Here is a 14630-nt window from a genome sequence, read left to right as displayed (position 1 = left end):
GGTTTGCAAAGAAAACTAAGAAGAGAACTGCAGGTTTTGCAAACTGTTTGTTTTTAGGTTTAATGAAAAAAATGCATAGTTAAATACACGCAAGTTTTAAGTTTGGGATATATCTACCAAACTGAGTTTGATTTATATTGTATTTGGGAAGTGAGTATCATTTTAAGTTCATCTATGTTACCAAGAAACTGAATGAATCATGCCCCTGCTTTACTCTGATCCTGAAGAAAATCTGGATATGGTTTTGTTTTTATTGGCTGGACATGTGTGTGCATGTTTTTTTGTTTGTTTTTCTTCTTCTCCAAGCAAAGTTGCAGACAACTAAGTTTTTATAATTGCATGTCGTCTTTATTCCAGGAGCAACCTGGACACGCTGTATTTTGGTCTGGAACAGGCCAAAAGGCTGTTGCGTGCTATTCAGCAGATTGTGGCCAGCTGCATCTGCACTAATCTCATTTTATCCCAGGGCCCTTTCCTATATTGCTATCTGATGGAGGTCAGTATTCTGTTCTATTTAATATCAATAAATAGTTAATGCCTGAATTGAAGGGACTTGGATGTATTTTTTTCAGAATACGCACATGTCAGTCACTCTGCAATCGAAGACTTTTTTTTTTTATTTTTTTCCCCACCCTTTTAAATATTTGAATGTCAAAATAATTTGCGTCTTGGCTGCAATGGGAATGACAATAAGCCTGAAAATAAATACAAGGTATTTTTCTGAGACGGCATTGGCATTTACTGCTTATGTGCAGTGTAGTACTTTCACAGGCCTGCTTATAAGCGTGGTTCTTACAGGACAATTATACTGACCAATGCCTTTGTTACTGTTTCATGCTGGATTTTATGGGTCACCTGTAGTATTTGTTAATTCCATTGCTTGCAAACTTTTCTATAATTTTAACCCACTGTATTGTGAATATACCGTATATTTACAGTGAGGGAAAAAAGTATTTAATCCCCTGCTGATTTTGAACGTATGATCAGTGTCTAATTTTATTGGTAGGTGTATTTTTTTTTTTTTTTTTTTTTTTTTTTATAACAGTGAGAGACACAACAACAACAAAAAAAAACAGAAAAATGCATGTCAAAAAAGTTATAAATTGATTTGCATGATAATGAGTGAAATAAGTATTTGACCCCTTCGACTTAGTACGTGGTGGTAAAAAACCCTTGTTGGCAATCACATAGGTCATACATTTCTTGTAGTTGGCCACCAGGTTTGCACACATCTCAGGAGAGATTTTGTCCAACTCCTCAGATCCTCTCCAAGTCATTAAGGATTCAAGGCTGACGTTTGGCAGCTCCCTCCACAGATTTTCTATAGGATTATGGTTGTGAGACTGGCTAGGCCACTCCAGGACCTTAATGTTTTTTTCTTGTGCAAATCCTTTGTTGCCTTGGCTGTGTGTTTTGGGTCGTTGTCATGTTAGAATCCCCATCCACAACCCATTTTCAATGCCGTGGCTGAAGCAAGGAGGTTCTCACCCAAGATTTGACGGTACATGGACCCGTCCATCGTCCTTTTGATGCGGTGCAGTTGTCCTGTCCCCTTAGCAGAAAAACACCCCCAAAGCCTGTTTCCACCTCCATGTTTGACAGTGGGAATAATGTTCTTTGGGTCTTAGGCAGCATTTCTCCTACTCCAAACACAGCGAGTTGAGTTGACTAAAGATTTTTTTTTTTTTGGTCGCCTCTGACCACAACACTTTCACCCAGTTCTCCTTTGAATCATTCAAATGTTAATTTGCAAACTTCAGATGGGCCTGTACATGGGCTTTCTTGAGCAGGGGGACCTTGCGGGCGCTGCAGGATTTCAGTCCTTCACGGCGTAGTGTGTTACCAATGTTTTCTTGGTGACTATGGTCCCATCTGCCTTGAGATCATTAAAAGATCCTCCCGTGTAGTTCTGGGCTGATTCCTCAATGTTCTCATGATCATTGAAACTCCACGAGGTGAGATCTTGCATGGAGCACCAGACGGAGGGAGACTGACAGGTTTTTTGTGTTTCTTTCATTTGCGAATAATCAGACCAACTGTTGTCACCCTCTCACGAAGCTGCTTGGCGATGGTCTTGTAGCCCATTCTAGCCTTGTGTAGGTCTACAATCTTGTCCCTGACATCCTTGGACAGCTCTTTGGTCTTGGCTATGGTGGAGAGTTTAGAATCTGATAGATTGCTTCTGTGAACAGGCGTCTTTTATACAGGCAATAAACTGAGATTAGGAGCACTCCCTTTTAAGAGAGTGCTCCTAATCTCTGCTCGTTACCTGTATAAAACACCCGGGAGTAAGAAATCTTGCTGATTTGATAGGGGATCAAATACTTATTTCACTCATTGACATGCAAATCAATTTATAACTTTTTTGACATGCATGTTTCTGTTTTTGGGTTTTGTTGTTCTGTCTGACTGTTAAAATACACCTACCATTAAAATTATCATCATCATCAGTGGACAAACGTTCAAAATCAGCAGGGAATCAAAAACATTTTTCCCTCACTGTAACCCCAAAGGAGTTTATTCACTAAATATTACATTGATAATTAAGAAAAAAATGTAATGTTTCCGACCCACCAATAAGGACCCTGATTATGAATTTATCAATTTTTTTTGTTTATCATACATCAAGGGAGTGTTTCTGGGAATAATCCTAAATTAAAGAGAGTCTTTGCTTCATCCCATAGTCTGTCACGCTTCCGCTCTACATCTCTTCCTTAAACTCCATTGCTTTCTGTGGAAGACAAGACAGGAACTTCTCATTAAACATGTGGAAGGAAATCACAGAAGTACACCAAAACCTGCAAAAAGAATATTGTAAAACTATCTGCCCTTTATTAATAAACAAATAATAAAACATGTATGTACAGCATCACAAACTCCTAAGTAAACTATGCTGGTCATGTATAGGCATTATAAGTGAGTAAGGGATATCCATACCACAAACCAACAAAAACAGTTACATAAAGCACATTGAGATACATATTATTATTATTATTATTATTATTATTGCCATTTAAATAGCGCCAACAGATTCCGTAGCGCTTTACAATATTTTGAGAGGGGGGATGTAACAATAAATAGGACAATTACAAGAAAACAGGAACAATAGGTTGAAGAGGACCCTGCTCAAACGAGCTTACAGACTATAGGAGGTGGGGTATTAGAAACATTACAAACAGGGAAAAAATGTAATTTACAGACTGCAAAAAAGGAAATAGGGGATTGGAGGACTGGCAGAGAGATGTTTAAAGTGTCAGAGAAATCTCCAACTGTTTTCTCTAAAAGAATTCGAGAGAATTGTATATGTGTGAGACCATGTAATAGCATCTCTGGTTCAGATTTCTTGACTTTACACTCTGTCCTTGCTGCTCCCCTGTCCTTAAACATCCATTCCAAAACTCCTTCTCCCTGTTGGGTATTTGTACGAAGCGTTTTATTGTAGCTGGTTGCACATGCCTAGAAATGATTTAGAAAGTGCCTACATATTCGATTCACTTATTCCATTTCTCTATCCTCCAATATGGATAAATGATACAACAACAGCATAGGTGAGAATCTCTACAAATTTATGCTTTCCTAGACTATTCAGATAAATCTGTGCAGACCCTTGTTTTAATCAAACCAACCTCCCAATTCAAGCCTTTACTCATATTTCGCCATTATGTCCTTTTCTATTCTCCAAAATATTACTCCAAGAGACTCCTGAAATTCAATGCACCCATTAATCGACAGTGCTTCTATTTGAGGTGCAGCTTATAAAATATTAACCCCTTAAGGACACATGACGGAAATATTCCATCATGATTCTGTTATTCCAGAAGTTGTGTCCTTAAGGGGTTAAGAGGTATCCCTGACCAATCTCAGGTTAAAAACGCTATTGCTCAAATGGTAAATACACTTGCATCACTTATACTGTCATTTTAGACAAATGTGACCCTTTTTATCCTGACAAAATCAGTAGCATTCCACCAAGAGATGTAATTTAAAAACCTACCACAAGATTATGCTCTTGCATCTATTAAAGTCTGTATTTTTTTTTTTTTCCCCCTCCCTTTTCTTTTCCTGAGTACAGGGTACTCCGGATGTCAAGATGTTTTCAAAACCTGCTTCTCTCTGCCTGCTATGCAAATACTTGCTGAAATCCTTTGTGTGCTCTGTAAGTAATGCTCTTTGTGAAAAATTACAAATATTTAGATCTAAAGGAAAAACAATACATTGTGTAAATGCTCCTTTTGTAGTAATGTATTTAGCGATCAAGATATTGCTTTTTGTTTTTGCCCAGTTTAGTCCTCCTATTGTTAAGTGAAGGTTGTTGTTTTGAAAAATAAGTGTCTAGCAGTAAGTATGTGCTGTGTAGAGTAAAATGTCAGGCCCTCAATGTCTAACTTCAAGTTAATAGAAGCGGTTGGGTATATACATATACTTAAGAGGAGTTGCCACTTCCCCAATTTTATACCAACCAAACTGTGAACTAAAAAATAGATATTCGTTGTGCAAAGTTAAAAAAAAAATTTTTTTAATTCTTTTAACAAGCACATTTTGCCAGTCAACGCTGAACCAATGTTTACAGAGATGAAGTACAAGGAATTGTTCCTTCTTTGGAAGGAACAGTTCCCTTAAAAGGGGACACTTTAAGCACCAAAACAACTTTAGCTTAATTAAGTTGTTTTGGTGAATAAGGCATGCCCCTGCAATCTCCCTGCTCAAATTTCTCCAGTGCAGTTTAATATGTCATGTGTACTTTGTGCTAGCCGTATGCAGATATGAAGAATTTTTAATGATGGCTGAGGTTTGCAGCATTGCTCTCTGGTCATGTTTAGTTTCTGTATACTGATGGTTAGGATTGACAGTTCACCACAGGGTCTAGCCAACCCTTATCCTCACATGGATTTAAGAAGATGTTTCTGCTTTCCCTTATCTGCCCTGGGAATACAAAATGAAATCACACCACACAGCGGTAGAAGCAATAAAAATTGTGCTGTGTGATACATTTTATATACAGTTGTGCTCAAACGTTTGCATACCCTGGCAAAAATTGTAACATTTTGGCCTTGGTTTTGAAAATATGACTGATCATGCAAAAAAAAAATATTAAAAATATATATATATTTTATATATTTTTATGTATGTATGTATGTATGTATGTGTATATATATACTGGAGTATAAGCCGAGTTTTTCAGCACATTTTTTGTGCTGAAAAACCCCAACTCGGCTTATACTCGAGTCACTGTCTGTATTATGGCAATTTGCATTGCCATAATACAGACTGGGGGCTGTGTGTGGTTAATTACCGCTCCTGCAGCTCCCTCCTCCTCCGCGGCGGTCCGTTCAGCACCTCTGTCAGCTCCCAGTGTAAGTCTCGCGAGAGCCGCGGGGTCATAGTGCGGCTCTCGCGAGACTTACAGTGTGAGCTGACAGAAGAGCTGCATGGACCGGCGCAGAGGAGGAGGGAGCTACAGGAGAGGTAAGTGCTCTCTGCCAACTCCCCCCCACCCCCCACTGAACTGACAATGCCCCCCTCCCTGACATGTATCAATCAGGGAGGGGGGACAAAAAAAATAAATTAAAAATAAATAAATAATAATAAAAATAACAAAAAAATATTTAAATAATTAAAAAAAAAATATTACAAATGCCCACCCCTCACCAAGGCTCTGCAACACACACACACACACACACACACACACACACACTGCATTTACATACACACACACGCACTGCACTCATATACACACACACACGCACTGCACTCATATACACACACACACACACACACACACACTGCACTCATATACACACACACACACTGCACTCATATACACACACACACACTGCACTCATATACACACACACACGCACTGCACTCATATATACACACACTGCATTCATTATATACACACACTGTAAATAAATATTCAATTAATATAATTTTTTTAGGATCTAATTTTATTTAGAAATTTACCAGTAGCTGCTGCATTTCCCACCCTAGTCTTATACTCGAGTCAATAAGTTTTCCCAGTTTTTTGGGGGTAAAATTAGGGGCCTCGGCTTATATTCGGGTTGGCTTATACTCGAGTATATACGGTGTGTGTGTGTATGTATATATGTATATGTGTATATATATATATATGTGTGTGTGTGTGTGTATACACACACACAGCACACTCGCTTATTCACTAAACAATGATTTCGAATGGATTTTGTATATTTTGGCCCCAGCGGCACCCTATAATGTGTGCATGTTCAGCTGAGTGAACAAATAAAAATAAGGGCTGCGCCTGATAAAACTAGGTAAATAGTCCAGATAAAATAGGTAGATAAAGAGTCTTCTCTAGAGACGTCTGTTGAAGTCGTATTGTATGGCAGTATTCGGTCCAGAACAATTGTCTTTATTATGTTCTTACTTATGGATCAGCTCATATGCAAGAGACCAAAGATAAATAGGGAGCCAAATAGTGTAGTATGTTTGATAGTAGAGGAAGTAAAAAATATAAAAATCTTGAATGCAAACTCACATTTAAAAGAGCTAAAACCCGCTCTGGTGTGAAAGGCGTGCAGCGGTTTAATCCCCGCTTATGGTATATGAGGTAAATTTCCTTCATCTGTGATGTGTTTCCTCCGTCCGTGGTATGATAAACACTCGGGTAGAAAGAAACAGCCAATAGTGTTCACTCTGTAAGAAACTTTGGAATAAAATAATGAAGTAAAATGGGTACTCACAAGATGGGAGCAGATCAACTGCTCCTTGATGATAGCGTTGGTGGTATGATCCCCACCTAGGATTGCTTGGAGTCCATTGTGATAAAAGGATGCCAGGTAAAACGTGGATTAATGTGTATCAAAAGATAAATAGTACAATTAAAGCTAACCAAATATACTTTAATATTTAAAAATGCACAATATAATAACCATAAACGCGTTTCGCCAATACGGCGTTATCAATATGGGGAAAGAACCTGATACCTGGCAAAATAATCAATAAATAGCAAACACAATCCTTTGAAATTGGCGCCAAAATGTAAGTAACCAATCACAATAAGGGTTGGGATTGATATAATAGAAACATGATAAAAACAGAAGAAATACAATATGTCAAAATAAGGGTACATAATAGCAGCTTAAATATGCAAATACATATGTAAAACGAACAAGATGTGTGTATAAAATAAAAAAAATATAGCGCGGTCACGTGACCGGCATAGAAACAGGGGTTTCTGGGAGATGTAGTAAGACGCCGGCGAGCACTGCGCAGCCGCCGGCGTCTCAGTGACAACGTGTGGAGGGCGTCAGCACGCATGGGAGAGTAGTGCTCGCCGGCGTCTTACTACATCTCCCAGAAACCCCTGTTGTTTCTATGCCGGTCACGTGACCGTGCTATATTACTAGTATTCCAAAGTAATAAATATAAACGCCAGCTCTATCCACCTTTGGTCCCTGGAGTACGGCAAGGGACAGGAATTTACAAAAAGAGGAGGAAAATGGAAGTATTGGTAGAATAGGTATGTGTAACCCTTGCATTTAGACTGGAGCAGTAGTCAGTGCGCAGTACAGGAGGAGAATACATGGCTATTGCTGTAACGGAAATACCTGTATGCTTAATAATCTCTACCGAAAATGTATGCAGTTGGTGTGGGTGTATGTTGTTTATCCTGTCTGAGTGCGTAGTGGACTTCTTGGGAACCGAGGTGGCTTTCCACTGTCCATGAAGGATCATGTGTGGTCTCATTGTTATCTACTCCCCATGTATTGTTTGGTCTGGGGTGACTCCCTCCCGGAGATTATGAGAGAGAGACAGAAGAGGAAAGGGGAAGAGGTATGAAGAAGGAGAGGAAGGAATTATTTATTTATAAAATATTTTACTAGGAAAGATACATTGAGATTTCTCTCGTTTTCAAGTATGTCCTGGGAGAAATAAAATTCGCCGAGAGAGGTGCGGGGTGGAACCCCACCCCTCTCATCAGGGACCATTAGGCTTGCATTAGTTGTTAGACTAAGTCGATTCGTTGAGAAAAACCTCCCATGGTTCCCACAACTCGGTGAAGGTTTTAGTGTTGCTCTTACTTGGGCGGTCAGTTTGTCCATTGAGTTTTAATAGTACCGTGTAAACGGATGGGACCTCTGCACCCAGCCAGGTCTGAGCTATCGACCTTCTGGTTGCCAGTGCAATTTTGTGAATCCGTTTTTGTTCTGGTCTAGTCCATACGTCAAGAGGCCTAGGTAACAAGAGAACTCTTGGGTCTGAGGTGTGCCCACTGGCTTCCCAGATGTCTTGCCATTCAGTGCCCTCTAGTGTCTCACCCAGCTCTGCTTAACACTGTGTTGGTGCATAAGTGCGAATAAAGCCTGGTGATGAGGCCCTTTTGGTAAGGTTCTGCATTGCAGATCTTTTTGAAGAATGTTAGCTGTGTTCGGGCAGCCTTTTTTTAAATGTGATTGTTGGGCAAAGTCCCTTACCTGTAGGTACCGGAAGTAATCAGACGTTAGTGTAGTTCTATTTTTAAGTTCATTGTAGGTGATAATGTTGTCACCTATGTTTATTTGGTAGATTCTCTGGAGGCCCGCATATTCAATTCCCCTAAAGTCTTTTGGTCTCATTCCGGGGAGGAATGGGCATCATGGGAGATTGTGGTTTTGTCAGGTCCTATTTCTGTGTGCATCTGTCCCACACCCGGAGGGAGGAGAGTATGGCTGGGCAGTCTGTTCTCAAAAACGCCCATTGGTCTCTGGGAGTCCAGATATAGAATTGAGGGAGATTGGCTCCCATCAGCAGGGACTCTAGATCTACCCATTTACATTCGTTAGGCGGTGAGTGCCATAGTGTGATTTGCGCTAGTTGCGCTGCTAGAAAATAGTGTAAGTGTGGGAGAACAGTCCACCCACCAATTTGGGACGGTATAGGATATTATGTGCCACTCTATGCCTTTTTCCCTGCCATACGAAGTTGTCGATGGCCTTTTGAAATGGGATCAAATATTTCTTTGTCAAGAATATGGGTAACGCCTGGAACAGCAACAGAATACGCAGGAGTACATTCATTTTGACAGTGTATCCTGCTCAGCCAGGAGATTGGTTTATCTGTCCACCTTTCCATGTCATCTGTCAACGTCTTGAACATGGTGGTGTAGTTAAAGTAAAATTGTTTTTGTGGGGACAACCAGTAGCCATATCCCCAGGTAATTGATTAAGTCGTGGACTAGTTGGACTTGATAAGTATCCCTCACCAGTGCTGTGTCCACCACGGAGAGAGCTATTGGAAGAGATTTTCCCATATTTACTTTGTAGCCAGAGTGTGTTCCGTAGCTGGCTAAAATGTGCGATAAGGCTTGCAGGGATTCCACCAGTTGTGTGAGAGTGAGGAGGATGTCGAAACTGTTGTCCTGCGATGTCTGCGCCTCTGTCAGGGTCGTCTCTGACAGTCTGGAGAAGTGCCTCCAGTGTTACGATAAACAGCAAAGGTGAGAGGGGACAGCCCTGTCTGGTACCATTGCTCAGGGGAAATGCTTAGTGTCCGCTCCCGTGATTTTTATCTGTGCCGCTGTATTCGTGTATAGTGCCTTCACCGCCGTGATGTAGGGGTCCGGAAAACCCAAGTGCTCCAGGAGGCCGAACATGAAGTTCCACAGGACCCTGTCGAACGCCTTCTCGGCGTCAATTAACTGCACCGTGGAAGGCGTTCGAGACGTTAGTTTCCAAATGAGGTTGATTTTGCACCTCGTATTTTTTAAGTTGTCGTCCTGGCACAAAACCCACCTGGTCCGTGTTTATCAGGCGTCCCAGGAAGGGAAAAATGCTTTTTTGCATATCCATTTGATTCAGGCCTATTGACCTTGATGCGTTCACTGACATATGGGTGTGTGCACTGGTGCCATCTCATTTTCCGTGTTTTAAAAGTATTCCATACAAATGGGTAGTTCATTCCTTCTCTGCAGCGGAACAGGTAGTCATGTGACACCTGTAATAACCCCTCCTACACTTATTCCCACTACACAACCATGTATAGCCCTCAAATCCCCAGCAATTACCTGTCTACAAGGCAACTAGGATAGTTACCTGTATTTGTTTGTCTGGGTTCTCTGATCTCTTCAGTAAATTCTGTTGAATTCCTTAATGGGATGAGTACCGCAGAGGTAAGAAAATTTAAAGCAAAGATTTAATTATTTATTTATTTTGTAGACTATGCTAAGCTGTTTTATAAGTGCCATAAATAAGCAGATTACTACAAATATACTAAAAATAAATGTAATACAGCACAATGTAAAATACAGTCCTTTTCATCTATTTGTATACTAATTTGCCTGGTATGCAAACTAAGCATCAAACAGAAAATAAATAGCAGGCGAGTGGGTTAATATGTACATGTGCTCAGAAATGGGTGGATTTTAGGGGATGCCATTATGCAGATTCTGGGAAATTAACAGTTTTGGGGTTTTATGTATTTTCTCATGCTAGACAAAAAACAAGCGCTGTAAACTTCTCCCGCTGGTGCTGGCAGCACCCCTGGATGTTGATATGGGAACAGTTATCATAGTCGGAATCCCTCCTGAAGCTGAGATTTCGGACAAGAAAAAGTATGTCTTATCGTGTGTGTGTGTGTGTGTAAGTACTTTGTGTACATTGTGGTTCCTGTTAATGAAGGGACACACTGAAATCATTAACAACCCCTTTGCACAGGTTGTGTTAAGAGATTATCTGTCGCTTTACCTCTGCTTAGAATTGCTCATAGTTCCTCCTCTGTACACACTTGTGCAGCGTGCACATCCTATGGATATCCCTATCCACCCTGTCATGGAAAAAGGTCTGATAGTGGTGCTTCTGCATTGTGTGACGATTACTGCTAACCGCTCCGTTCAGAAAAGTAGTTTCTGGGCACGTTCAAATATTTTTTTTGTGCTTTGACAAAGATTAGGGCTTTCCTGGGCAACTAGAGTCCACACTTTCTTCAGCTGCATTATGATAATCTAAATTTACACTTCTGCATTGCCAGTGTCCATTCCACTCACACGGGACAGACTGATTGGCTGGGGTTGGGTCAGCCCAGTCCTATCATGGTATTATTACTGTTCACGTTGTATGGCATTTATATGTAAAGTGTGAATTCTGCATTATCAAATAACCTGTAGTGGGGTCGTTCTTAAGGGTGCTAGTGAAAGCCCTGTTCTGTGTAAAACTGCTTTTTAAATGGTTTCACAAAGAATGCAGGCACAGTGGCCAGTTTAGTTTTGCTTCCCCCTTTTCCTTTTTTTTTTTTTTAGCAACTTTAAAGCTGGTTTTGTTTGCTTAGGAAACCTACTTGGGAAAAATTTCACAAAGTGCTGATCAGTGCAATTCTTAAGGTCATCTGTGTTTTCTTCTGTGTTGCAACACTGTATTTACTGAGCTACATTTTTATTTATTTATTGCAATCCTTGCTATTTCCCAAGGACCATGTACAGTTTTTTTTTTTTTATTTTTATTTCTTTTATTTCCTCATTTGGAACCTACTATAACAGAACCATATTAAAATATGTTTGTCAGTTTTCTACTACTCCTAGTTTACTGTATAAATTACTCTTTCATTGTAGGCCAAATTGACATCTTGACAAATTCTTTCTTGCTTAGCTGCTTAAAATTGTCAATTACCCTGGTAGTTCTAAAATATGTTATTTAGTAGATAACTTGCATTTTTTATTTATTTATTTTGTGGAAACTCTCAAATTCTTTACTGTCCTACATTTATCTAACGATTCATATCTATGTCCCTGTGTACAGTTTAAATGGTTACAGCAAGAATCATGACCACATGATTTGAAGTGGTCATGGTGTTTGAAGTATGTGTATGTGTAGTGTTGCAGTTAACTCGAAATATATATAGATTTTTTTTTTTTTATCACATTGCTTCTGGAGATGTAACTCCAACACTGACAGTTATCAGCCAATGTTTATTCTTTACATATTGGGTGTCTTCCGTCAGCATAGCGTGCTGGCAGCATATGACCTATGGTGGCACATGCCCAAGTCCTTGATTTTCCAGTAGGTCCCTTCCAGTACAATGAGACAAAGGCATAGGGCATCCCAGCACCAGTATAACCTACCTGCGTTCCATGCTACCTTCTCCAGGGACTTGTGGAAGAAGTACAAATTGAGTGAGCACTTACTAAAAGTAAGGGTGATAAAGACCAGCAACAAATCACATTAACCGTATAAAAAGAAGCAGGTTTGGCACTACTTAAAGTAGTTTCACTATGTATTTTGAAGTGCTTAATGGGACACTATAGGCACCAGAACAATTACAGCTTAATGTAGTGGTTCTATGCTATAGATACCGTACCTACAGCTTCAGCAGTGTAAACGATGCCTTTTCTGAGAAAAGGAACAGTTTACAATGCTACCATAGGCCACCTCTACTGGCTGTCACTTGAACTGCCACTAGAGGGAACCCTGGTTTTGGTTCTGCAAAGGTTGCACAACAGACATTCAGTGACTTCATGCAAAACGTAAAGACACTGAATAGGAATTGAAAAGCTGAAAGTGTGTTTGCTACTTTCTGCTTTGGAATAGGGTAGAGATCTATGCAGCAACTGCAAAAAGTTACATATTTTTATTTTGCCTTTAACGTTTTGGGTATTTTTAATACATTACAAATGAGTAATACATTAAATGTGTTAACATCAGCCTTTTAACACCAATTACTTTGACATAATACATCAAAAATGATCCTGTTGTTTACCAGAAAAAGTGAACACTTTTTAAATTCGTCCTACTGTAAATCATCATCATCATTGGTGTATGTAGCTAGTAACTGACCTAAATGTTGGCAGATCAAGAAGCGAACAAAGTATGCTGCTCAAGCAAAGACTACAATTTGCAACTACCATTGTCTGTTATGGGGGGAATCCTGCATACATCCAAGATAATGGCATAATTAATTATTTACATTATGGTCCTTTTTGTTTTGTTTATTTTTAAATGCAGTTTTTTTGGCCGCGCATTCGAGAAAGCAGCAGAGAGCACGAGTTCTCGAACATTACACAATCAGTTTGATATTTCAAGTAAGTAGACTAACACGCTGACTCCAGACTAACCATTTGGCACATAATTTTCATCCTTCCAAGCATAATATGAAATTGTTCTTTGAAGATATGTGGGCTTTTATGTTTTCTTTTTTACACCCAACCAAAAAAAGTGTTTTTTTCTTTTTCAATGTATTGGAAGACCTCCATTAACATTAATGCATAGATACAGCTGCTCTGTAGGTGTTCATCTGAATAACGACAGTTTTCAAGGGATCTGTTGTGGAGCGAGGTCAAACGGCATGAGATCTGCTCAGTGTAACCTCTGCACCTCCTAATATGTTTTGAGTGACTGAAACTTTGCCAGCCAGTCTTGTGGTTTTTTATTATTTTTTGTGTACTTATTGTGGGATCTTGTAGGGAGCATTGATGCATCCTGTGAGAATAAAAATAACTGAAAATGCACTGTAATTGGTGAATTGCATTACAATGCTACTAAAAAGAACTCCCCTAGTATGGAAACTGATACTTTTTTGTGTATTAGCTGTACTTACACATTTATCACCCCCCCTCCCCCCTTATCCTTAGTTATAGAGTTAAGAACAGAAGACCGCAGCAAGTTTTTGGATGCCCTCATCTCATTACTATCCTAAGGTAAGTGAAAGAACCCATTGATAGGGTTCAAAATTGTGGTTAGTGTGGAGAAAGTCCTCTGTATTCCTGTTTTGTTTAGGGTGGTTGTATGTGAAATGTTTGTTTTTGACAGACTGGGTATATTCCAAAAGCCCAGCACCTCTGCAGCTGCTCTGATAATTCAGAACTTACATTTACTCATCCATTTCACATATGCATCCAAAGCAGTCAGACGTTTTCCAGCAATGCTAGGCAGGAAGCACTGAGGTGGGTTAGCCTATCACTCGGAGCCAATCATTTCTTTTGGAAGTATTGATGCTTAATGTGCCCCATTTAGAAATAAATAAATTAACAGACCGATATATATTCTTCTGATTATTATTTAGACTAGGTCTTTAAAAATAGAAAAATATAAGATTTGTGTATATGATATTCTAACGTTTTGTCGATAATGTCAATAACAGTTAATCAGATGTAAAGGAAATATGGGGTTTCTTTATCTGTATTTAATTTTCTCTCGTTTTCAGAAATCTGTGGATCACTTATCCAGGCTTCCTCTGTGTGTTGTACACTGCCTTCTACTGTATATGAGCCCTTTTTATATGTTTTTATGTCAATTAAATTATTAAAACTTGGATATTTTAAATGTGTATTCAATAAAATGTTTCTATACCTTGTTTACTGAAATTATCTTAAAAATGTAAATAAAGAAAACTCTTTGCTCGCTTTCTTTTTAAAGTTACTTGTTCAAAATAAAATTTGTCTAAATTGTAATAGGAAATGGTTATACTTTCTGTGATGCTTGAAACGCACAGGAAATGTATTGAATTACACTTTTTTTTTTTTTTTCACACCTCCACAGATTTTAATAATGCTGGATTTGAAAGATTCCCATTGTATGTAGACAATACTGCCAAGCATACTATTTAAAAAAACAAAAGACTATCTTGATAACGATAATTGATTTTTATTATATCTTTAAATTTAGTTTTTTGGATCAACAGCA

General features: G+C 39.1%; 1 protein-coding gene across 1 annotated transcript in view; it reads left to right on the top strand.

Moving 5' to 3' along the window:
• CDC45 (cell division cycle 45) overlaps positions 1-14348 on the top strand; it is a 39065-nt gene extending 24717 nt beyond the window's left edge. Inside the window, exons 14-19 of the mRNA XM_063454459.1 lie at positions 358-496; positions 4073-4156; positions 10452-10570; positions 12954-13030; positions 13580-13645; positions 14152-14348. Coding sequence (XP_063310529.1) covers positions 358-496; positions 4073-4156; positions 10452-10570; positions 12954-13030; positions 13580-13644 — 484 coding nt within the window. The 3' untranslated portion in view covers position 13645; positions 14152-14348. The remainder of the gene's footprint in view (positions 1-357; positions 497-4072; positions 4157-10451; positions 10571-12953; positions 13031-13579; positions 13646-14151) is intronic.
• Positions 14349-14630: the final 282 nt, after the last annotated feature.

Source organism: Pelobates fuscus, chromosome 5, assembly GCF_036172605.1.
Source record: "Pelobates fuscus isolate aPelFus1 chromosome 5, aPelFus1.pri, whole genome shotgun sequence".
Classification (NCBI taxonomy): domain Eukaryota; kingdom Metazoa; phylum Chordata; class Amphibia; order Anura; family Pelobatidae; genus Pelobates; species Pelobates fuscus.
Note: the sequence above shows the minus strand (reverse complement) of the source record. Positions and strands in the feature narration are given on the sequence as shown.